Raw genomic sequence first — 25,586 nt, 5'->3', positions numbered from 1 at the left:
TTTTAATTTTTTAACACTTTCAAAATGGCTTGCTTAAATATCTCCAGTGTAGAGATACAGACTTTTTCCCAATTTCTTTTTAATAACTGCTTCAGATACGCAGCTATCAGTAAATAGGCCTCCTGCTCACTGTTTTCACAAATACTTCGGACTGGGCCTTAAATGGGCTTTGACATTCATGCTAATTTTGACACAAAGACTCTAAATGATTTTCAGGAGCTTTCTTTATAGTCATCTCTAGTCTTTACTGTGCAGTTCATATCATTTTCCCCGTGACTTAGTACAGAAAAGAGACTTTTGTTTTTTTGGGTTTTTTTACTGTCTTCTTCCTGAGGTTCACTCTAAGCACAGAGTTGCTCAAGGTTAAGCACCAGGTAAAGAAAGATCTTGCAGGTGTTCATTCATGAGGCATCCAGTTCTCAGTGGAACATAGGAGAGATTTTTTTTTTTTAAGGAGTGGGGTTTTGACGTGCCCTCTCTGCTGGAGTCTGTTCAGGGTTGCGAGTGGCACGTGCTTCTGGCTGCGTCCCACCACACTCAAGTGCAGCGTCTAGAGCTGCTGCTTCCCTCCCCGCCCTCAGAAGGCCTTGCACATTCTGTTTTATTATAAAATGCATTTGCATAGGGTACACATTAAAATTCTCTTCCCACAAGCAAACAGCGCTGTCCGCAGACATTTGCATTTGCATGATCACATATCATCACTTCCCTTCAAAAAGGAAAAGAGTCTTTCCTCTCGTGTCACGGTTCTCCTTTCCAAGGTTTGCCCTTTTAGCCATAGATTGCTTCAACCATTTTGCTGCATACCGAGTCCAAATTCTACGTTTTTGAAGCTTGAGTATAGAAAATTTTCTGTAAATATTATTGTCCTTTCTTTACTGACAAAGCCAGACTCTTTTTTTCTTTCTTTTTTTTTTTTTTTTTGACTGTTTTTTGCCTGCTCGTTCTTTCTCATAACCCTAGCTAACTGGCTCTGAGAATTTTTCACATTGGCACATTTAGAGACCAGATGTTACTGTGTTTTCTCTTCCGTGTACCCCTTTCTCGGGCAGATGCTGCTTCTCCTACCCTGGGGCTTCACATTAGCTCTTTCAGTAAAGTATTCCATACGCCATCACTGTAAGCGCTAAATCTCTCATTCTCTCTAATCTCCTGAAGTTGTCTTTACATTTAGGATTTCTGTTTTAGTGATAATAACAGAGACTATGTAAAAGCATTGTCATTCCCTTCTCCCATTCTTTTCCCGTAAAGGACTTATGGTCTAATTAAATGAAGTGGTTATAATAGAATTTAATGGAAAAAATCCAAATACCATTATGATATGGATACAGTTATGTAAAATCTTGATAAAGACTGGAAGAAAGCATGTAAAAATAGAAAAACAGGCATTAAGGTGATAATATTTTGGCATGTTTTAAAATAAATGCACTGTATTTCTTTTTAAAGATTTCAGTTTTTAACATACAGGGCCAAATTTGCATTAGAATTTTTTCAGATATGGGGCACCTGGGTGGCTTAGTCGGTTAAGCGTCCGACTTTTGCTTAGGTCATGATCTCGCGGTTCGTGGGTTCGAGCCCCGCGTCGGGCTCTGTGCTGACTGCCAGCTCAGAGCCTGGAGCCTATTTCGGAGTCTGTGTCTCCCTTTCTCTCTGACCCTCCCCTGCTCACGCTGTCTCTCTCTCTCTCCTAGAAATAAATAAAAATATTTTAAAAAGAAAAAAAAAAGAATTTTTTCAGGTATGACCCAGGCTACTGAGAGTTGAAAAATAACTTGCCTGAAATTGTGTTTTCAGTGACATAACCAGCATTTAATTTTAGACTCCTGAAGAATGACATGCTTCTCTGGCAACAGTCAGAAATGCACAGTTGGAAAACATAACTTTTGTATACTGTGAATTTTTGTGCTGGGACTCAAGTAGTGGTTTCAGTTTTGGAGGACAGCTGAAGAGAACGGAAGCCCAGTACACTGAGCACACATTGCAGGCATTGATCTGATAACCTAGCCACACAGCTCAGAGGCAGGTGCTGGAAGATACTGCCAGGACTGCCATCTGAAAGTTTTAAAACCCCCGCCACTCCTTGTTCCCTAAAAAGTCAGATAAAACCAGTTATTTTTCTTTTAGCAACCATATTTCAGACAGGTGTTTTTCCTTGCAGCAATAATGGATAGATTTTATTTGTTTATTTATGATTTTTAAAAAAAAATAATATCAGTACTATTTTTTTTAATGTTTTTATTTATTTTTAGGAGAGAGAGAGAGACAGCGTGAACAGGGGAGGGTCAGAGAGAGAGGGAGATACAGACTCCGAAATAGGCTCCAGGCTCCGAGCTGGCAGTCAGCACAGCCCGACGCGGGGCTCGAACCCACGAACTGCGAGATCATGACCTAAGTGAAAGTCGGACGCTTAACCGACTAAGCCACCCAGGCGCCCCTTTATTTATGATTTTAGAGAGAGTGCGAACAGGGGAGAGGGGTGGAGGGAATGAGAGAGAATCTTAAGCAACCTCCACACTCAGTGTGGAGTCTGAGGTGGGGCTCAATCCCACAACCTTGGGATCATGAACTGAACTGAAATCAAGAGTCAGATGCTCAACCGACTGAACTACCCAGGTTCCCCTAGGTTTTATTTATTCTTTTTTAAAACAATTAATTTACTAAAGTCAGTTTTTGTAACTACACTTTGATTCTATATCTCCTTTAAAATTCAGTTACTGAGATAGCTGGGTGGCTCAGTGGGTTAACTGTCCCTTGATTTTGGCTCAGGTTATGATCTCACAGTTCCTGAGTTTGAGCCCCATGTCGAGTCTGCTGGTGCAGAGCCTGCTTGGAATTCTTTCTCTCTCCCTCTTTTTCTGATCCCACCCCAAAATAAATAAATAAACATTTTTAAAAATTTTAAGATAAAATATAATTATTACTGATGGAAAAACAACCATTAATTTCTGTCTATAATAAAGTATTGCTTTTTTACCACATGAAACTTTTAATCAAAAATAAATTCTAATCACACATTTAATAGTATCTTGAACCCAAGTTGTGCCTTACTATAAGCCCCCAAGTCTTTTTGCAGATCATTTGCCCATTGGATGTTCATTCATCCCTAGTCATCAAGCTAGTTTTTTCCTCAGGTCTCTTAGTATATTATTTTGCATTTGTCCCCAGTGACTATCATCTTGCTTTGATGATCTATTCCTTAATTTCTTAATGTTATTTTAAAATTAGATTTTTGCTTTCTGAGGTGTTAGCAATCCCACATACCTCCATGGCATCAACAGATTTGATGATCATAATCTCTATTCCTTAGTGGATCATGAATATTATTATTAAATACTATCAATAATAAACCTCTTTATGACATCATAAAATACGCCATTCTCTCACTTGTTAACCCAAATAGTGTTGATATTACTTGAATTCAATCCTCTGTGCAGTTGTAAATCTTCTTTATTTTTCTTCCAACCCTAGCTTGTTGATCTTGGGTTTCTAATTTTATATGTAAACTGCTAAATTGGTTCACAATGATAATGTTTAGTGGGACAGTCTCTCTCTTTCTTGAAATTACCATTTTGAATTACTGGCCTCTAAAAGATTACATATGTACCTAATACCTAACATTCATCAGGAGGTTAAGGCAGACTTAGGTTGTTAATGAAGACCAGTTCTTAGTTGTAAGCCTGGAATTGTGTCTGGTTTTGCTCATCATTGTTCTCTGAGGGCTTAACACAGTGCTTGGCACATAGTACATACCAAATAAATATTTGTTGAATGAATGAATGAATGAATGAATGAATGAATGAATGAATAACTCAAGATAAACCAAATGTTTGTGCCTATATTCTATTCTTTTAATTTATAAAACATATTTGACTCTACCTTTGTTCTTCTAATTTCCTCGCAAGTATATTTTTAATCAAATGCTTACGTCCTCAATGCCTTGCACTCCCTGAGGTTGAAACAAAGATTCAATTGGGGTAGCCTTTTGAATTTTAGTCTAGAAAGCTAACTAAAAATGCCCTCCAGGCTGGTTCTGTGGGTGAATGCTCCGCACTGTGGGGTAGCTGGATTCAATTATTGCTCCCAGTTTGTGGTATCAGGAGCCACCTGTGCACAGGAAGTGCCTATATGCCTTCATTTAGAGGATAGAGCCTCTGTCCCCATAGAGGAGCCTATTTAATCCATCGAAACTGTTTTAAGTAGGTCTGAAGGAAATACTATTCTCTCTCTCCTTGTCATAAAAACAGTGGAGAGGTATGGGCTTTCTAAGATTGTTTTTTAAGAGAATGAAAAAGGAGACACCACCAAGTAGATGCTGAATGTGGTTTCAGTAAGTTAGAAGTCTGTTATTACCTAGATTGATATTTCCAAACTCATACACTAATTCTACAGCGCAATTTTATACAGAATTGAAGGGTTTTGTGATTTCAGCATGATTAGTCTATCAGAAAGCTATAATCTGTTTAGTTAGTACATCTGAAGCCATTCCCCCATATTTCCTAAGCAGTGTCTGCAAGCACTACTCAGCTTCTCCACTTATCACATCAGGCATAGTACTAATCCTGGATGTGCATAACTACCTTTCCTGAAATAGCAAGGTGGCTGTGCCATCTCAGTGTTCAAACAGAAGTACTGAGATGACAGGAGAGATCACAGGATCTGCAATATTGGTTAGTGGTATGTATGATGCTACTAAAGATTTTGGGTGAGTGGATCCTGTCCCTTTCCCCAAAGTCTTTGAGTTTCTGGCTTGATGAAAGATTTTACCTATTCACCACATCATAATAGAGCCAAAGATATACCTCTGAAAATGGACTCCTGCATAGTGCAATGGTGCCCCCTGTGGAAGGTCTCCCTCTTCTGAATCTAAGGAAATTACACAAACTTTCATCTTTGATCCGTTCCTAAGAAGAGTTGTGTGCGTGCACCCATTAGAAAAGGTTGTAAGCCATTCTGTGTGCTGTGATCTCTTTAATATTCTTGCCTTAGTATTCATGCCCTAGCATACATTCATCATGCAGTCTGCTCAAGACACATGAAACACTTTAATCAGATGGTTCTATCAAATTCTACCCTTAAATCCCTTCATTTTATGGAGAAGTCAAATAGGTAGAACCTAACAGTGTTCACACAGTTACTGTCTCACAGAGTCATGATTCTTTCCAGGTTTGCTGACTCCATAGTGTATATGCTTTACCACTATACTGCTTCTCAAGGTGCTTTAGACATACTGCAAAAAGAAGTAAGGGAGACACTGTATACACACTCTGGTTTTACAAACATCCAGGAAATGTTATGCATCATTCTATAATCCAACATAGAGAGATAGTGGTTGTCTAGTAAATGACTGTCTTAGGATTTATCTTTGCTGAACCAGTGCAATAATTGTTGTGATTTTTTTTTTAATTTTTTTAATGTTTTATTTATTTCTAGGAGAGAGAGAGAGAGACAGCGCGAGCAGGGGAGGGTCAGAGAGAGAGGGAGTCACAGACTGAAACAGGCTCCAGGCTCTGAGCTGGCAGTCAGCACAGAGCCTGACGCGGGGCTCGAACCCACGAACCGCGAGATCATGACCTAAGCGAAAGTCGGATGCTTAACCGACTAAGCCACCCAGGCGCCCCTGTTGTGATTTTTTTTTTAACTGGCAAGCATTCTTCACTCTTCCAAGAAAGTTTTATGGATATAACCATTTAAAATGAGTTCTCGTTACCATTCTCTTGAGGGAGGCAAAGATCTATGTTACCTTCCGTAACACCATAACAGAACTATATCGGAAAGAGGTGTTAATCCTAAAGGTGTGGTTATATTTACATGGAATTAAGGGTAACTTCTTCATACTGTACATTGATTCCTGCATTTGCCCCCAGTCTGATGCAACCTGAAGATACGTCATTGTCATAACTCTCGGTAGATAGAGCTTTTCTGTTGTTTGACCTGCACTCTAGTGATGGAAGTCAGAAATGTGTTTTAAGCTCATGCTGTATGAGGATACATGTTAGGATGTTAGGAATCTAGGGTCATATAGATAACAGTGGTAGATTTGAAGCAAGTGATCCCCAGGTATCAGCATCCAAATACTAAAGCAGATGAACAATTGAGACATGAGGAGGATTTAAGAGATGTATAAGTAAAACATAGACTCAAGTAGTTTATGTATTCCTCAGATAACCTCCAGGACTCAGTTGGATACCTATGTGATGTGATTGCTCTTGTCCCATAGTTTTCTTTTTAATTAAATAACCAGCGTAGTATTTATCTTGAGATCACAAGAGTTTACTGCTGATTTATTCCTAAAAAAGCTACGGAGAGTGTCTCATTGCTGCAGTCTACAACCTATGATATGTTTTGCTTTTTGAAATTTAATGTATAGAATTAAGTTCCTCTTTGGAATATCATACTAAATTGACAATTACTTTTGAATCAAAATATGGATAAATCTGAGATCATTTATAAATAGTTGGATTTTCCTTCAGAAGACATGATTGCTTTTACTATGCAATTTAAGTTTCAATTTAATATAATTCCATATTACTAACCTCAAATGTCCATCCTATCAAATGCCAATGAAAGTTCATAAACTAAGAATTAAATTATACATTTTGTTCCAATTAATACATCTTGGTGCCTGGGTGGTTCAGTCAGTTAAGCATACAGTTTTGGCTCAGGTCATGAACTCGTGGTCTGTGAGTTTGAGCTCCGCATCAGGCTCTGTACGGATAGCTCAGAGCATGGAGACTGCTTCAGATTCTGTGTCTCCTTCTCTCTCTCTGCCCCTCCCCAGCCCATGCTCTGTCTCTGTGTCTCTCTCTCTCTCTCTGAAAAATAAACATTAAAAAAATTTTAATAAAAAAATACATTTTGAAATCAGATACATCTGCTTCTACCCTGAGCTATTGGTTGACCTGTCTTTCTTAAGGAGTAAGACTACTTTGCCTGAATTCTCTGCCAAGGGGTCAACAATTTAGATCAATTTTGAGAATGCCAGCAAAATGTTTTTAACTACATGAAAATATCTCTAAAATACATGCATACATACATACATAAATATATGTATATGTAGGGGTACCAAATTATATGTATGTATGTATGCTTTTGAGTTATTTGTACATATAATAGGAATGTATATAATCAGACATGATCATCTGTATGAAATGAGTTCAGTTATGAAGCTGTTTGTGGACTCATAAATGTACTTTGCTGAGATGTTGAGCCTTGAAACCAGTTCTGAAACCTCACTGTCCCATGCAAGCACTCACTAGCCCCAACCCCACTTAGCTTCCGAGATTGGAAACAAAGGCACATTCAGGGTGGTGTGGCCAAACTGAAGTCTCACTCTCAACAACAGGCTACACACCATCTAGACTGAGCCTAAGAGAAATGTGTGGAAAAGGCAAGAAAAATGGTACCAAAACTGTCTTTATCGTGTTTTTTTTTTCCTTTTAAGAGGAATAGATTCAAATTTAAATGGTCCCGATGATTTGGAAATCCATTTTTCAAACGTTAGCATGTTTCCAATTCACTAATAATCCAGAGATTTAAAATATTTAAAACAACTTCATGAATCTATGTAAAATAGTCTATGAATGTTTATAATTAAAGCCAGGTGCATTATGTAAATATTACATCTAATTCTGTAATGAACTCCATTCCCTCTTCCTCTTCAAATCTTGCATGTGAATAACATTTTAAAAATTTCTATTTATTTATTTATGAGAGAGAGAGAGAGAGAGAGAGATCATACATGTACTAGTGGGGGCGAGAGGCAGAGGGAGAGAAATAGAATCTTAAGCATGGAGCCCAATGCGGGGTTCAATTTTATGACCCCTGGGATCATGACCTAAGGAGAATCACAAGTCAGATGCTCAGCCAACTGAGGAACCCCTTGAGTAGCATATTACTGATGTCAGTGTAATTTGCCAGACATCACCTTATTTGTTCGTCATAATAATGTCATGTGGTATAAAGATGATCTTTCTGATTTTACAGGTGAGGTGGGCTTAGAAAAGCCCAAGGTCACACATGTCCAGGTCCAGAGTTTCCCTGTTAACGTTTGCTCGGTGCTTCTCTACAATTGTTTTTCATATTATTATTGAAACAGCAGAAACGGATTAACCAGTCTTAGGAAGAGAACATCTCATCCCATTATTAGATTAAAAAAAGGTTCCTGTGTGGCTTCATCTGGGGTATTCTGCTCCAGGGTGCTTAAAACACTGCCGTATGGCATTTTGTCCCTCCTAGAGCCCACCTCTTCCCTCACCTCCCATCTCCGTGGGCTTCAGGTCCCAGGACTCAAGGGAAAAGGAGAGCAGTGTAACAAATGTCATGTGTGTCACATATGCTCATACAGTTATACAAAATGATCTTAATCCTGCAAAAGAATAAATAGTTCTTATTAAAAAATATCTTAAATCTCAATACAAATACATATTACAGGAATTTTACAGGCTGTTTTACAAAAGAAAACTGCTCTGATGTTTTATAAGAGAACAGTAAAAATGTTAAAGCATGGGCTAAATTATATTTATCATTTTAAACTCATTAATCCTGGACACCTGGGTGGCTCAGTCGGTTAAGTGTCCGATGTCAGCTCAGGTCATGATCTCACGGTTCATGAATTCAAGCCCCGTGTCCGGCTCGGTGCTGACAGCTCAAAGCCTGGAGCCTGCTTCAGATCCTGTGTCTCCCTCTCTCTCTGCCCCTCCCCTGCTTGTGCTCTCTCTCTCCCAAAAATAAACAAATCATTTAAAAAAAATTTTAACTCATTAATCCATTATCCAGTGACTTAAACATAGTATGAACCCTGAGGTTGGTTTTTAAAAATAGTGAAAATAATGTGACATAATATCCTGTGATTGTGTGAAACCCCAAGTACCATTACTGTAGTCAGTTTTTGGTTGAGATTTTTAATAAAAATAAGTTTTCATTATTAAGGATTTAAGTAAAAATATATTAGTTTTGTTTTGTGACTCAGTGGATGTGATGACATAGGAGCCTTATTCAGTGCTTTTTTGTTTAAAAAAAAAAAGTCTGACCTGAAGAATATACTTAATCAAGTAAAATATTTTTGGCCTTTTTTTCTTAGCATAAAATGTAGAAATATTCCACTTCTGATTCTTACTGACATTTGTTCTGCATCCATATGGCACTTTTAGTTATGGTTTTAAAAAATGTATACTGTTGTAATAGAGGTGCATGATTAACATAATGATGGCTTCAGTTTTCTGTCATCTCTGTAAATATGGGTTTATCTAAAGTTGTTCGACTTAATGTACTATTTTAAATCTGTGATGTATAGCGAAAAAATTTGCCCTTGTGCACAGGCTTGTAAAGGACATTATTATGTAGAGATCTGTTCTCTTCTCAAATTAAATTGAAATGCTTCCCAGTTCATGTAAGAGTGAAGGAAAAGGCCAGAACTACTTGAGACACCTGGGTGGCTCAGTTGGTTAAGTATCTGACTCTTGATTTCAGCTCAGGTCATGATCTTACAGTTTGTGAGTTTGAGCCCCACATCGGACTCTGTGCTGACAGTGCAGAGCCTGCTTGGGATTCTCTCGCTCCCTCTCTATCTGCCCCTTCCCCATTTTCACATGTGCGGTCTCTTTCTCAAAATAATAAACTTTAAGAGCAAGAACTGCTTGAATCTTCACTCTAGCACTTATCTTCTGCATTACCTTGAGCAATTTACTCTTGCCGCAGTTTATTCATCTATAGAATGAGAATAATATTAGTACCTGCCTCATACGGCTGTTGTAAGGACTGAAGTTATATATGTCTTAGTGCTGGGCACACGTAAGTCCTACAGGATCGTCTTTGTTGTTATTTCTGCTGCTGTTATTATTCTTATTACCACTTTAATACTGGGAAGCATACCATTCTTTTAATTTTACCCAGGAATTCATGTGGTTGAGGAAATAACTAAAAATCTCTTGTTTCTGTTTCCTTTCCTTTGGTTGAAATAAGATATTTAATTAAAATGTTCATTTTTTTCTACAGACTTTTGCAAATAATCTGTTGTTCTAAGTAAAAGGGAATGCATTTTATGGTGTTTGCAATTTGTTTATCATATTAGAGAAAGGTTTTCATTGTAGCTTTTCCTTTTGTACCAGCTCTTGCCACTCAGAAGCTGGGAAGACTTTTCAGTTGAAGCACTGTCAGCTAAAGTCCTGGTGTTGGGTGGGACTTCGGAGGCAGACTTGTCCCACCTGCCACGTCTCCTAAGAGTTTTACTCATACTTCCTCTATGTGGCCATCCAGATGCTAAGGACTTCCAAAAATAGGGGGTTCGCACCTTGTCAAAAATAATTATTCTGTTGTTAGATTTCTCTAGTTATTTGAAAGCTCTCTCTTACTTGTTTTTTTTTTTTTTAATGTTTATTTATTTTTGAGAGAGAGACAAAGCACAAGCGGAGACGGGCAGAGAGAGCAGGAGACACAGCATCTGAAGCAGCTCCAGGCTCTGAGCTATCAGCACAGAGCCCGACATGGGGCTTGAACTCACAAGCCACGAGATCATGACCTGAGCTGAAGTCGGACACTTAACCGACTGAGCCACTCAGGCGCCCCAAAAGCTCTCTCTTATTTGTAACCAAAATCTGCTTCCCAGAAATGTCACCTCTCTTTGTTCTATCTCCTGAAGCATATAGAACAGGACTGCCCCATCTTCCATTTAATTGCTTTAGGTATTTGAGGATGGCTTTCATATCCTTTAATTCTTTCCTCCAGGGTATACATTCCTTAGATGACATGTTTTCAAATAACTTCTTCATCCTAATACTGAACCCAGTCTCTTTTGTTTTTGTGTTGTTTTGTTTTGTTTGTTTATTTATTTAGAAAGAGATAGAGATCATGAGCTGGAGAGGGGCAGAGAGAGGGAATCCCAACAGGCTCCTCACAGTCAGCACAGAACCTGATGCTGGGCTCAATCTCATAAACCGTGAGATTATGACCTAAGCCAAAATCAAGAGTTGGATGCTTAGCCAACTGAACCACCCAGATTCCCTAAACCCAGTCTATTTTGAATGCTCCTCTTGACACATGACCATGGCACACATGACTGAGCATAGTTTTCTAAACATCAACTGACTATCAAACAGTACAGCATGACCATTCCTGCCCCTGTTTTGGACATGTACATCTGCAGATGCTGCCAAAGTTTGTGTTTGTCTGTTTGTTTGTTTTTAATCTATATCACAATCTTGGCTTATATAAAAGATGTGGTTATCAAAGATCCTCTGCTCTTATTTATGAATCACTGCCAAACTCAGACTTCCACTTTTACAATTAATTTTTGAAACCTAAGTGCACAACTATACAATTATCCCTATTACATATCATCTCGCTAGTATCCGTCTTTGTTCAACATGTCAAAACCATTAAGAGTTTGATGCTATCCAGCACTCTCCACAATAGCTAAANAGTTTTATTGGAAAATAATTTGAAAAAAAAATATTAAAAAAAAAAAAAAAAAAGAGTTTGATGCTATCCACGTGTTACTTTCTCTCTTGGCTGTATGACATCTGAAAATTGAAGTTTAATATGTATTTCTTCTCTATCTTCATTCAGATAATCCACAAAACTGTGATAAAGGAAAGAAAACCAAGTTGAGAGGGGTGTTTTTTGTTTTTCTTTTTTTTTACTGAAATATAGTTGATGCATAATATTACGTTCTTCCAAGTGTACAAGATTGTAATTTGACAAATCTGTATGTTATACTGTGCTCACCACAAATGTAGCTACCATCAGTCATCACACAACACTGTTACGGTACCACTGACAATATTCCCAGTCCTGTACCTTTTATCTCTGTGCCCCAATATACATTCCATAAATGGAAGACTGTATCTCCCACTCCCCTTCACTCATTTTGCCCATCCCCCAATCCTCCTCCCCAACCATCACTTTGTTCTTTGTATTTATGGGTCTGTTTCTGCTGTTTACTTATTTGATTTGTTTTTTAGATTCTACATGTAAATGAAATCATACAGTATTTGTCCTTCTGTCTCCGACTTCTTTGGAAAAACATCTGTTCAGGTCCTCTGCCCAATTTTAATCAGGTTATTTGCGGTTTTTGATGTTGAGTTGTAGAAGTTATTTATATATTTTGGATAATAACCCCTTATTGGATATATCATTTGCACATATCTTCTCCCTTTCAGTAGGTTGCTTTTTTGTTTTTATGATAGTTTTCTTCACTGTGCAAAAGCTTTTTATTTTGGTATAGTCTCAGTAGCTTATTTTTGCTTTTGATTCCCTTGTCCAAGGAGACATAGCTAGAAAAATGTTACTAAGGTCAATGTCAAAGAAATTACTGCCTATGTTTTCTTCTAGGAGTTTTATGATTTTATGTCTCACATTTAGGTCTTTTATTATTATTGTTTTGAAGAAAGAGCATGTGAGCAGGAGAGAGAAGCAGAAGGAGAGAGAGAATTGTAAGCAGGCTCCACACTCAGCACAGAGCCCAACGCAAGGCTTGATCTCACTACCCTTAGATCATGACCTGAGCCGAAATCAATAGTAGGATGCTAAACCTAATGAGCTATATAGGCACCCCTCACATTTAGGTCCTTAATGCATCTTGAGTTTATTTTTGTGTATGCTATAAGAAAGTGGTCCAGTTTCATTCTTTACATCTAGTTCTCTAATTTTTTTAGCACCACTTATTGGAAAGATGAAACTAAATATTAAGTCCTATAGTACAATGCTAGAGATCACTTTTCTGCTCAAAATAAATCTACCAACATTTTCTAGTAGTTATTTTACATATTTGAATCTGTATTACCATACTCTAATCCAGACCGCCATTTCTCTGTCTTATCCACAAGGGACTAAGTTTCTAAAACCTACATATGCTCTATCTTTACTATTTCTGAGGCTAACAGTGAGTGGTCATATCAAAAGAAAATGAGAATATTTTGTAGTGACTTGCTCATTGTGACCCTCCTATCCGACGACTGCAAGCATCACTGCCTTTTTTCTAGCACTCAAAACCATCTTATTTGATAATGTGGGTTTTTTTTGGAATTTTGCCGTCATTATCCATAAATTCACTGGTCTTTGTTCCAAATGCACCTCTGTCCTCATCTTTTTCTTTTGTCCTGTGTTTGAAGACATTTGTCAGTTGCATCTCTCATCTCTGAGATTTCTTACAGTCTTTTGGTAGCTGGGAAGGACATTTATGTGCACTGTAAGCATGAAGAGGACAGAGGTGAGTGGATGCCTCTGTGAAGGTGCTCTAGACTGGAAACTAGGTCTCCAGAGTGAGGAGGAAGACAGAGAAGGGAAGTGCCTGGAGAAACATCAGACGAAGGGAGTGAGAAAGCTGCTTGACTTTCTCACTGGGAGGAGACTCAGCGGGGTGCTACGCAGTAATCTGTCCTGGACGATAATATTATGTTTGGAATGGAAGTGGTAGGTCATCTTGAAATGCGAAGGGTACCAGAAGCCAGACCTAAGGCAAGATGGCCGCTGCCTCTAAGGCCTCCCCGGCAACCTGAAATGGGCTTTTTGAATGTATGTTTAATTCCTAAAGGCCCCTCTTTAGGGAATTTATTTTAATCGTTACAACTTTTAACTCATTCTTTAGTTCTGTTTTTTTTTCTGTCTTCTCTTAAGAATACATTATCAACTATTTGAGGATACTTGTTCTTATTCTACATACAGCCCTTACATTTTGATGCCCCTTATTTTTTTTTATCATCTCCTCCCTCCATGCGCCCCATCGGTCTTTAGCAGATTCTGACAGGGTTGTTTCTGAACATGTTTCTGTGAGGAATGGCACTTTAAAAACACGTGTGACAAGTGTCTTGGTGCAAATACAGACTTATGGGTGGATTCCCACACAATTTGTGTAGCTTTGTGCCTCTCCTTTGTCAGCTCCTTCAGATCAGGGATAGCTCCACAGTGGACCTTTGTGCAGAGCAGGTGCTCAACTGGGGCTCAGCGGTGGAGGAGACAATATGCTTCTTCTGTTACACCTGGGCCTTTTCAAATCCGAGCCTCATGAGAGCTTGTTCTGTAGCCATTTATTTTAGTCTCTTTCATAATTATGACCATTGTTGAAATTTAGTTTTTCAGAGGCCCTACTCACCCTTGAGCTATTTCTGTTTATGATCTCTTAGAATCATGGCAATCTTTTCACTAATTTTTTTTTTTACCTCTTTTTTATTTTTGAGAGAGAGAGACAGAGCATGAGCGGGAAAGGGGCAGAGAGAGAGGGAGACACAAATTCCAAAGCAGGCTCCAGGCGTCAGCTGAGCTGTCAGCACAGAACCCAATGCGGAGCTCAAACTCACGAAACGTGAGATCATGACCTGAGCAGAAGTCTGACGCTCAACTGACTCAGCCACTCGGGCACCCCTGCTAATTTTTAAAGGTGCTTTTCTAATTTATTGTTTGGGTGTCCAAAACCATACCTGCTGGTTCTTTCTTTCACCGATTCTAATACCAGGATAACATTACAATTTTTTTTGGCCAGATTTCTATCACCTTTACATCCGATTATGTTGACATATTTAAGCAAATTGTGCTGCTTCTATCTTCTGATACCTAAGAATATCAATCAGGTTCACCAAGAACTTATCAACTATTAGAATATGAGTTTTAGTAAATGTACAAAAGTTGTACATCTTACGTTGATCACTACAGCATCGTACAGTGCTGCCAGTTTCATAATCCCTGCTAGGGAAGCATGGTCCCCTTCACTTGATGAGGTGTACAGTCTCTTCCCCTAAAAGCATGGCTTCCATTGTTACCTTTCATCCTTATCCAGGTGTTTTCAACCATTGAAAAAAAAAAAAACCTTTAACATATTGCTGAACTCCCTTACTCTGTTACACAGTTTCTACAGAACAAGGTCTACCCCTGTTTCAGCAGAGTGTTAGCATCTCTGTTCTCTGTAAGCACTCTGTCTGTTTGGGCAAAAGAAAACTTGGGAGTTATCTCCGAATCTATCCAGTACTATAGAAAGGAAAGGCTCTGGATGTGCAGAAATGAAATCCAGTCCATTTCTCAAATTTGCCTGTGGCTCTTGTCCACATCACTTAACGGATCTCAGCCCCGATCTTCTGCAAAATGAAGTGCAAAGATAAGATTGGGCTTGGGTTTCTTCTGGGTCTTAAAGTCTTTCTTTGGTTTCGTTGGAGAGAAGTGGCTGCTGTGTCCAATTCTGCTAAAGCTGCTTAGATCTCATGGCAAGGTCTTGTCTTTAAGAGGATTTTTGAACCAAATAATTTTCAGCGGCATACAGTGATTTCTCAAAAGGGTCTCATAAAAGCAACATTTATCATTTAAAAGGTGTTTAATAACACCTTTAATAAATGTTAAATAATAATGCACTTAACTTTAAGTACTTTGCATCTTTTTCTCTCTGTGTTAATGTCTTTAATTGGATCCTCTAGCATGGGATTTGGACTTAATTTATTGCAGGTGATGCTACACTTATACAATTATTCAGTTGACTTAATTAGAGATTTAATTATATTAGTGCCCTAAAGTGCTATATCAGAGAAGTTAAATGCACACTGGTAATTCCCTTTTTTATATTTTATTGTGTCACTTTTCCTACGGCTAAAATGGTTTTCAAGCCATAAAATCCAGAGTGAACATTCCAGCACCTCTAGCCATACCCTAATATGGAAAGTTCCATCTACGCATTAGTTGAGGATTTGCCCAGTCAAAATGAAGGTGAAGGCAAAAGTGGGGAGGATTTTTCTAATCGTGGGCTTACCTCTTGCAGTTATTAGAACCAAGGCTATAGTTCCAGGACTCAGTAGTCCTTTCAGCCCCCTCTGTTTCCTCAGCCCTAGGACAGCCCCTTACAGGTGGTCAGTCCTAGGAGACAGCAACTGTGTTTGTCTCTGTATCTCCCACCCATACTACATACCTAGGACATTTGGTGCCCAATACATGGTGGCTGGATTGAATTTGATCATTGCAAAGACAACCCCTTGGAAGTGTGGTTAAAACAGTATAAACCCAACCCAACTATTTTAAAATATAGTAACTCAAAATACATATCCCAGCAAGTAAGTTACTCCCAAGTCTGGCCAATCATTGAAACGACCTGAGAAGCATTTTTAGGCCTTATTGAACCCATCTCTAGGATTGGGGCCCAGGTTCTGCATTTTAAAGTTCCCTAGGTGAATCTTCTGGTCAATCAAGTTTAGGAATTCCAGTTTAATATATGTTTTGTCACATTTATTTACAAAGGATAAGATTGTTTTGTCAGGATAGATCAATCGCCTATTCTAATTTATAGGGTAAAAGTCTCATTTATGGTCTGTTGATTATATCTAAAGGATTACTTTTTTTTTAATGTTTATTTTTGAGAGAGAAGGCAGAGCATGAACGGGGGAGGGTCAGAGAGAGAGGGAGACACAGAATCCGAAGCAGGCTCCATGTTCTGAGCTAACTGTCATCACAGAGCCCAATATGGGCTCAAACTCACGAGCCGTGAGATCATGACCTGAGCCAAAGTCCAATGTTTAGCCATCTGAGCCACCCAGGTGCCCCACTAAAGGATTACTTTTGAGCCAATAGTTTAGGTTTAGTTGGTAGAAGTGTATACAGATGTCTGTGAGAAGTAATACCTTCCATGAAGGATTAGATTACTGCTGAATCATGAAATGGACATTTTACTTATGGAAGCTTTCAGGTCCCTCAGTATACAAAGCCTACCTCTGTAGAGAGAAGATTGAGTGTCAGTTGGAAATACAGCAGCCATCGGTGAGAGGAATTAACTCTTTTAGGGTTCATTGATAACCTTCTGGGTACTCTTTTGCCCTAATCTGAATTACCTGTCATTGTAGAGATTAAGTACCATACAAGTCACCATCAAATACTCAGTTGGGCCTAGCTGAATGAAGTTTATAAAGTAAACTAAATGAAGCAATCAGAGAAGTGCAGCATGTAAAACATTGCACAATACAGCCTGGTCCTTCAGAAATGGTCTTATCATAGGGAAGAAAATACTAAAGTGTCATAAAAAATTAATGCAGTATGTAAACCAGGATTCGTCATGATTTGGGGCGGGGTGGGGCGGGGAGAAGGTAAAGAAATCATTTTAGAGCCAATTGGGGAATATGCACATGGGCTAGATATTAGATAATGATAGAGAATTATTGTTAACTTCCTTATTTATGACAATAATATTCTGGCTATGTTCGAGAACATTCTTAGGAGCTTCATGTCAAAGCAAGGGTGAAGCATCCTGCAGCCCAACATGTGTCCAAGCTGAGTCCTACCAGCCCAAAGCCTATAGTTAAATATTTCAGAATTCTGTGATTCCACAACCCATGATGGGAGTTTTTATACCACAAAAATCTGCAAATGCTTCAGATAGGGTTTCTTTTCTCCTCCCCTGGAGAGCTAATTTATCAGCATACTACTGACCACAGCTTATTTTCAAATGGTTCGGAAAACCCATACATACAGATAGCTAGAACAAAAATAGCAAAATACTGACAATTATTGAATGCAGGCAGAAGACATACAGTCATTCATTGTGCTAGTGGGGGAGTCCGCAGACTTTCTGTAAAGGCTGAAGTGTAAGGACTGTGAGTGTCTTAGGCTCTGTGGGCCAGTACGGTCTCTGTGGCAGCTGCTCTGCCAATATAATACTTACCTGAATGGGCATGGATATGTTCCAATAAAACTTTATTTATAAAAACGGGGCCAGAGTGGGCCTGGGGCCAAAGCGTGCCAACTCCTGTGCTAGTCTTTGTATTTTTCTGTACTTTTAAAATATGTGGTAATAACAAATTTTTTTAAGTTCGGATTTCTTAGCCTAGTTTTCGGGGCCCTCCAGGACCCCCTAATACTTAACTCCTGTAAGGCCTGTCACACCAGTCTGTCTTTATTCCTTGGACACTGCACTCTGATCTCCTCTGTGCCTCTGTTCAGACCCTTCTCTTTCATAGAATTCCCTTGCTACCCTCAACCCCATAACTGTTTATCAACATTCTCAAGGCATGCCTCAAATCTTACCTACTCCAGAAGGTCTTCTTGAATCTCTTCCAGCTGAAGTTGATCTCTCATTTCTTTGATCCTCTGTAGTCCTACATGTCCCTTAGTTTTTCTGCTGTTTACAGTGTAACCCTTAATTACTTCCTGATACACAAAGCAGAGAAGGATCATTTTACTCCTTACACATAATAGGTGCTCAATTAATATTTGCAAATTGAAATCCAGTCATGTACCTATTATCTGTGTGCCTGCAAGTACCAACCTAGAAGTCTAGAATAGAGAATGTTGGCCTGCCTAATTTAGGTTTAGAGGAATTAAAGATAATGAAAATAGGGGGAATGTTCTCTTTCTTTCTCTCTCCCTCTTTTCCTCCTTCCCTCCCTTCTCTCTCCCCTTCCTTTCTTCCTTCCTCCCTTCCTTTCTTGTCTGATCCAGCTCCAGCTACTTTTCAGGTTGTTGTACATCAAGTTAAAATACATTTCATCTTGGTGGATAGGTTGGCCTTCCAAGGGCCTGAAGAGGAGGAAGAATTAAGTCATTCTAAATATTTATAGTGTTTTAGACACTGTCAAACACTCGGTGCTGTCTCATGTCATTCCCCCGGTAGTCCTGCAAGGGACTGATATTATCCCGAGCAGTTAAATGGCTCCTCTAAGATTATAAAGCTAGAATGGGAGTTTGAATCTGGCTGCCTATGATACTCAGCACCATTTTACTACCTTCATGCATTCAGTGATTGCCAAAAGACGAGGGAATCCTAGGCTAAAATAGTCCTGAAGTTCATATGCAATGTGGCAGTACCAGCGCGGCAGTGAGATTCTGGCACAGTATAGTATTCAGTGATGCTGGACTGGCTGTTAGAAACCCTGGCTTCTGACCACAACTGTGCCGCTGTGACCTATGAGATTGGGTGAGCTACTGAGCTTCTCTGGGCCTCTGTTTTCTTATGTGTGTAATTACAGGAATAAAGCAGACTTTATGTGACATGCAGTGTGCAGAAGCTTAGAATCTAATGAAGAAATAGATATGGGAGTGGAGACTGAAGTACAACACTGTATAATTATGCTGTACACCAGATATGCATGGGGTACTTGGGGAGCCCCGAGGAAGAGGGCCACTTAGCTCCTTAGGGCTCTCATCCTAGCTGAGTGTATTCCACTCCAGTGGACTTTGGAACATTTGAAGGTAGGGGGTGGATATGGGAACAGCCTCCAGGGAGGTGATTACTGCAAGCAGTTTCCCTAAACAATGATGAAAGGGAGAAGGGATGCGGGGGGACAGGCTGGACAAGAGCGAGATCAGGAAAGGACGTCCATTGCCTCATGAAAGAGCTTAGACTCTCTTAAGGCTACTGGAAGGTAGTGAAGGGTTTTAAGCATGATCACATTCGCATTTTATGAAGACCTCCTTGGCAGCATGACAGATGGCATCCAGGGCAAAGACCTGGTGGTGGCAAGACTCTTTAGGAGGTGGTTTGCATAAAACAGCCCAGGCAAGGGATGATGATAGCCCAAACTAATATGGCAATGAGAATGAGGAGTGGAGGATAATTGGAGAGCTGTAAAAGAGGTAGCATGGCTAGGACTTAGTGACTATATCAGTCAGGACAGCCTCAGACAGCCTCACAGTCTCAGTGGCTTCAGACAACAAAGGTGTGTTTCTTGCCCACACCACATGTCCCCTGCAGGTTGGAGAGCTCAGTGTGGGCGTTCAGGAATCCAACATGAGGAGCTTCTCCCGCTATGACTGATTGATCCACCAGGGGGAAAGCTCTAGAGGGACTCACGTGGGTGGTTAAATGCTGCGGCCCAGAAGTGACATACATTATTCACAACTCATGGACTAGAACTTGTCCCCTGGCCCCACCCAGTCTCTGGGGGCCAGAAAGTTCAGCCATGGTGACTGACTGGAAATGGGGCATGAAGGGGGACTCCCCCCCACCAGGTTTCTGATTTAGGGAGTTAGGCAGAGGTATTCACTGAGAAAGAGAAAATGGAAATGGGGAAAGGGAAAGGGGACAGACCTAATCATTATCAATCTTTTTCAGTTCTGAAATATAACCCTTTTATTGGTCCTTCCCCGTCTCAGAGAGAGATTAGAAACCAATTCCAATTCCAGTTGTTGGCAAGAGTTTATTCTTTACAAAGGGGTGTTTCGGTTCATTCTAACCAGTCAAATAAAGGCTCTTAGTTCTAAAAATGGAGTGTTCAGATCTAAACTAGGTGTCTTTCTTGAATTTTCGTATGGACTATTCTGTCAGCATACAGGGTGAAAAAAAAAGTTACTAACTAGGATGTTAATGAAGCCTCCTTCACATAAGAATATCAGGCTGCTTAATTCAAAATGCCAGACATGTAAATGCCCTCTGCCTTCATTACCGCCATCCCCCAGCAGGGCACATTTCAAGATATCAAGGGGTGGGAGTCAGGGAGGAGGTGTAATTAGGCTGATTGGAGCCTATTGTGCCGCTCTGGAGCATAGACACCTAGCAGCCTTAGGGAATGTTAGTGCCTCAGAATCATTGGGGAATGATGTCCTCTACCTCAAAAGAACACAGCAGAAACAATGAATCTATTTTATGTTCCCCCACTTCTTTGTTTTCCACCTCCCCTCCCCAATTTAATTGTGGTACCTTGAAAACTGACTTTTATTGTGCATTTGTTTCTTAACAGTTGCGGGAAACAATCAAAGCTGGCAAAGGTGTGACTTCAGCTATTGACCTGTGTCGTTACCATGGAAACAAGGCACTGGAGGCCCTGGAGAGCTTTCCTCCCTCGGAGGCCAGATCTGCTTTAGAAAACATTGTGTTTGCTGTGACCAGATTTTCGTGACACCAAATTAAAAAGACACTATTGTTCGTTAGCTGGAAAAAAAAAAAAAACAACTGGGAAATGAGGTGATCGGGAGAGCTTTCATGATGAAATATCTAGATGTGTTAATGACTTTAAAAACAGAATACATTTCTTCCCCTTCCTTTTATCACATTGCTAAATGAATACTGCCTTCTTTTTTGGAACTGCTACAAACAGAATTAGAAGAAAAAAAAAAGGTCAAGCAGTTTTCACTTGTCACGCCAGAAGCACACTTGAGGCTGCAGTAGCAGAAATAATTAATGAGATTCGCTCCTGTGACCTCAGCAAATGGACAGGAAATAAGTCCTTATTGATTGGACCGAGCCAGGGATGGCGCCAGGGCGGTGGCCTGTGGTTTTCCTTCTAGAGAGAGGACAGAGTGAGCTAGAAGCTGCAGGTGTCATGAGAAACACTATCACGGCCAGCCAGGGAGGACTGTCAAATCAAAAACCAGTGACCAGTCTGTCATAATGGAGGGTCGTTCGGTGATTAAGAAAAAAAATGTGCTTTGTCTTCTTGCAATTATGTCTCTGTATTTATAGGTACAGTATGAATATACTTTGCGCTTCATGGTTTTTGTAACATTTTTTTAGAAAAAATCGCTAAAAAAATAATGCCAAATATTCGAAGCTAGAAGATTAAAACACTGTCAACTGTTAACTTTGTTGTGGTAGGAATGGCTTATTTTTCTTTCTAGGAGACCAAATATTTTTCAAACACATTTCTAAGAACCAAACTTTTTTTCTTTAAGCCTGAACAAAATGCTTTTTTTCAAGTACGTTTTATTCATTTGTAATTTTTTGGTGCAGAGAATACCTTTAACTTCTACAAGTATCAGATATATAACTTGTTCTTGGGAATATACTNGGGAATATTTTTGTGGTTTTTTTTTTTTTTTTTTTTTTTTTAGTTCAGAATGTCAAATTTTGGTCTTGAACCACAGACCTCCAATTACAGAGAGAATATAAGCAACCTCCCAGGCCTGCAATCAGATATTGTCTCTGTGTGGTTCATAGGAGATGATTTTTGCGGTTTGCATGCATGCAATCTGAGAACACCGTTGACAAGAAGGCTGAGTTTACATAAATGATCTAGATTGAGACTCAGCTACCTTTCTTCCTTATGTGGTGTAATCACAGCCCTGTCTGGAGACAGTGAACACGGCAAACAGATTTTATTACCTCATTCGCTCAAACATCAAGTGAAGTTATTTTAGTTTAATTCCTCCCCCCACCAAAAAAAAAAAAAAGTTACAAAACCATTTTATCAGGACCCGGCATGTGATATGCAATGAAGAGAAAATGTGAGTGACAGAGGTTAAGGTATCGTATTACAAAGATTTTTTTAATATTCTTAAAATGTTGTAATTGTACTGTTTATGCTACTATAATTTGAAGGCCTGTAGATTTAGCAAAAGTGAACACTCTTCTGTTTGAAATGGTCTTTTCTCACAGAAATTGGCTTAATTAGTAACTATGGTTAGATGCTTTAGATCAGAGTAGGTTTTAATCATTAACTTGCACTAAGGAGGAGCCGAGCTCTGTGTTCTCTGAGGTGCAGGAACTTATGCAGAGCGGTAGCTTTTATTAAGCAGTTGGTCAGGTACCACAAGACAGGAGCGCTCTTCTAATTCTGGTTTAGCAGCTGGTTTGCTGTGTGACCTTGAGCTAGTCACTTCCCTCTGAGCCTCCACTTCCTCATCTTTGAATAAAGTTAAATGAAAGAATGTATGAAGTCCCTTCCAGCTTTGTTTCATTCTCTCAAAGTCTGCCATTTCTGGGGCGCCTGGGTGGCTCAGTTGGTTAGGCGTCTGACTCTTGATTTCTCCTCAGGTCATAATCTTATGATGATTTGTGAGTTCGAGCCCATGTCAGGCTCTGTGCTGACAGTATAGAGCCTACTTGGGATTCTCTTTCTCTCTCCCTTTCTCTCTCTGTCCCTCCCCTGCTCATGCACACACACTCTCTCTCTCTCCCCCAACCTCTCAAAATAAATAAACTTAAAAAAAAAAAAAAAAAAAAAACAGTCTGCCATTTCTGACTCTGGATAACAAAGATGCTATGTGAGGTTCAGGGAGGTGGAGAGGTGAAGAAACTCAGGGAGAGGCTATGAATGAATGTATAAAAGTTTACAGCAAACGTCTTCCTAAACTGCCTTGAAGCTTAGGGCCTCAGGGATCCCTTTGTATGGCATGTAATCCCAGACTCTTCTGTTTAACACCTGCCTTTCTGCTTTCTCTGGACTCTTCCTACCTCCCTTTCATCTCCCTGACTTGGGTGTCCCGCCCTCATCGTTGATTGACAGACAGCCCTGCCTCTGTCCTCAGGCTCAGCGGAGTTCCCACTTGCCAGCCTCCTGGCAGGCTTTTGTTAAACCTAACAGGTTGGTTCATTCACCCTAAGGTGGTCAATACTGACACTCTTTCTTCATGCCCCTTCTTCGGGGACATTTGTTAACTCTTACATCCTTATAATTTCAGACAATTGAGGCAGAAATGTGGGGCACCAAGACATACCTAATCACACCCCTTGGCCTGCCTCCTGGGTGCAGGCTCTGCTGACTAGGTAAGACTCTGGCCTCTGAACGTCCCCTTACCCCCTCTCTCCTGCCCTCCATTCCCAGTTTCTTGTTACAGGGAAGAATTCATTCCTTAGATGTTGTGCTGGTCCCCCCAGCTTGCAAGTTGGACCTTCCAAACCTCATGCACTTCAGGCTCCTGAAAGCACCCACACTCTCTTCCCTATCAGTCTTTGTCAAGTGTGTTAAGGCTGCAATAGTGAAGGCCCCAAGTGCGTGCCATCTTGTTCGGGTGCCACAGTCACGCTCTGGGGGTAAGCATACGCCCATTGCAGATGGAGAAGCAGGCGGAGGGGACCACCTCTGATCACCTGGCCTGCCCTCACTCCGCATCTCCCCACCAGCATCTTTCCAGGTAGCGCCTCTTTCTTGCTTTCCTTGCCTCTCTTTCCTCCTTCCCAAGATCTCGAGCCTGTAGCCTTCCTGCCTCCTTCATGACCCCATTCCTGAATCGTCAGCGTCTCCTCTGCTGGCTGGCTGTGCTCAATCCTCCCTGTCCCCTAAAATGAGATTCCTCCCTTCATGCTCTTTATCCTTCTTCCTACACTTTTCTTCCTCCCAGCTTTACCAACTACACCTTCTTACAGCCTGCTAACTCCTGAGCCCTCGCAGCTGGTCACGCACTAGCTACCAGGTCCCGTCACCTAGACCAGTGCCAGTGCTTTAGACACTCCAAGAATATCTGTTGGACAGATTATCGGGTCTCTCACTGCACAACACTGAGACAGACTTCTGACAGAAGGTGGCCTTTCTGCGAAGTTAGTGAGCTGTATCCCCACATACAGACCTCCCCACTGCGTGCCATGTCGCTAACCCAACCACCCCTCTCCCTTGGTGCCCTTGACCCACCTCTGTGTAGATTCTTACCCCTTCCCTGACTGTCCTCCATACCTGGCACATCTCTTAGTCGTACCCCTGGAGACATTCTTTCATAAATATTTAAAGGGTACCTGGTTAGTTCAATCAGTTGGGCGTCCAACTTCGGCTCTGGTTATGATCTCACAGTTCGTGAGTTCCAGCCCCACATGGGCTCGCTGCTGTCCGTGCAGAGCCCGCTTCAGATCCTCTGTCTTCTCTCTGCTCTTCCCCTGCTCTCACTCCCTCTCAAAAATAAATAAAACATTAAAAAAAAAGAAAAATAAGCATTTGAATTCTATTTCCTCATAAACTTAAAAGCAGTTTCCTGCCCCACTAAGTCTTTTTCTTTTAAATTCTCCAACTTAGGAAAACTGTTCTCTGGCATTAAAAAAACAATATCCACGAGATACCAATTTAGATAGTGAGTTGTTTGCCATCACAACTACTTTGAAAGGAGATTCAGTTTATGATGATCATTAAACTTTGTTGTAAGTTTTACTTGATGATAACACTAAATCCTCTTCATGTTTTCTTGCTTACGTAATGTGGTTCTCTGGTCACACCTAAAAATAAATTATCAGTGACATTGTTTGCCTGGTCCAGGGCTCATTCTCTAATGTTTGAGACTTTATCTTACCCATGACAGTATTATTGCTATGGCCCAGGATGTGCATGACGCTACCAGCTGAGGTAAAAGACATACACATACATTAGTATTAAAGGCTCCAAAAAGATAGAGGCCTTTTTTAGGCTCAGTATCTACCACCCATTAAACTCTAGTCACCAGAAAGTAGTCGGAATAATCCATGATGATCTTTTTTCAAACCTGACAAGTTGTTGTAACATGGCCCTCTTGGGGCCAGCAAGTTTGGGGGAATTGTGTGTAATCAACAAAATTGCAGCGAAAGGATACTTCTTCTTTTTTTTAATACTAACTAATCAGCAGGTTCATCACTGATAAGAAGAACCTTGCTTTCCAGAAAACTGTTGTCAAGCTCCTTCCTAGAGTTCTTAGTTTCTGGAAGATCCTTTCCTGCCACTTCATTTGTCTTCCCACTTTGAAATCCTGTTGCTAAGATCACGTTTCTGACCAATGGAAGCTTCAGGATTTATCTTTATGATTCATAATAGCTGCTCTCAAGGTAGAGAAGACATGCCACACCTTTGTTAAAGTACAAAAGGGCAGAAATGAACTGGGTTGCTTCTTTAATTCCTTAAATTGTGAGGACATAATTGTCATTCCATTATTATAAATATTTTCAATTAATGTTAATCATGTTCTAGTAGTAATAAAGTTATTTGCACTCTCTTTTAAAAGCACAAAGCGATCTAACAGTA

At 40.1% G+C, this 25,586-nt stretch overlaps 1 protein-coding gene and 1 long non-coding RNA gene across 4 annotated transcripts in view; one reads left to right on the top strand and one right to left on the bottom strand.

Annotated features, from left to right (window-relative positions):
* PDSS2 (decaprenyl diphosphate synthase subunit 2) overlaps positions 1–20,845 on the top strand; it is a 260,551-nt gene extending 239,706 nt beyond the window's left edge. For all 3 annotated transcript variants that reach the window (XM_077780013.1, XM_077780014.1, XM_077780012.1), the window contains one exon: positions 20,634–20,845. In XM_077780013.1, the coding sequence (XP_077636139.1) occupies positions 20,634–20,792 (159 nt within the window). In that variant the 3' untranslated portion in view covers positions 20,793–20,845. The remainder of the gene's footprint in view (positions 1–20,633) is intronic.
* The window catches only part of LOC144244647 (uncharacterized), a 63,029-nt gene extending 38,565 nt beyond the window's left edge, over positions 1–24,464 (bottom strand). The window contains exon 1 of the long non-coding RNA XR_013339012.1: positions 24,341–24,464. This is a non-coding gene — a long non-coding RNA (uncharacterized LOC144244647). The remainder of the gene's footprint in view (positions 1–24,340) is intronic.
* Positions 24,465–25,586: the final 1,122 nt, after the last annotated feature.

The sequence above is a fragment of the Crocuta crocuta genome, unplaced genomic scaffold (assembly GCF_008692635.1).
Source record: "Crocuta crocuta isolate KB4526 unplaced genomic scaffold, BGI_CrCroc_1.0 scaffold147, whole genome shotgun sequence".
Taxonomy (NCBI): Eukaryota; Metazoa; Chordata; class Mammalia; order Carnivora; family Hyaenidae; genus Crocuta; species Crocuta crocuta.
This window is presented reverse-complemented; position numbering and strand designations above follow the sequence as displayed.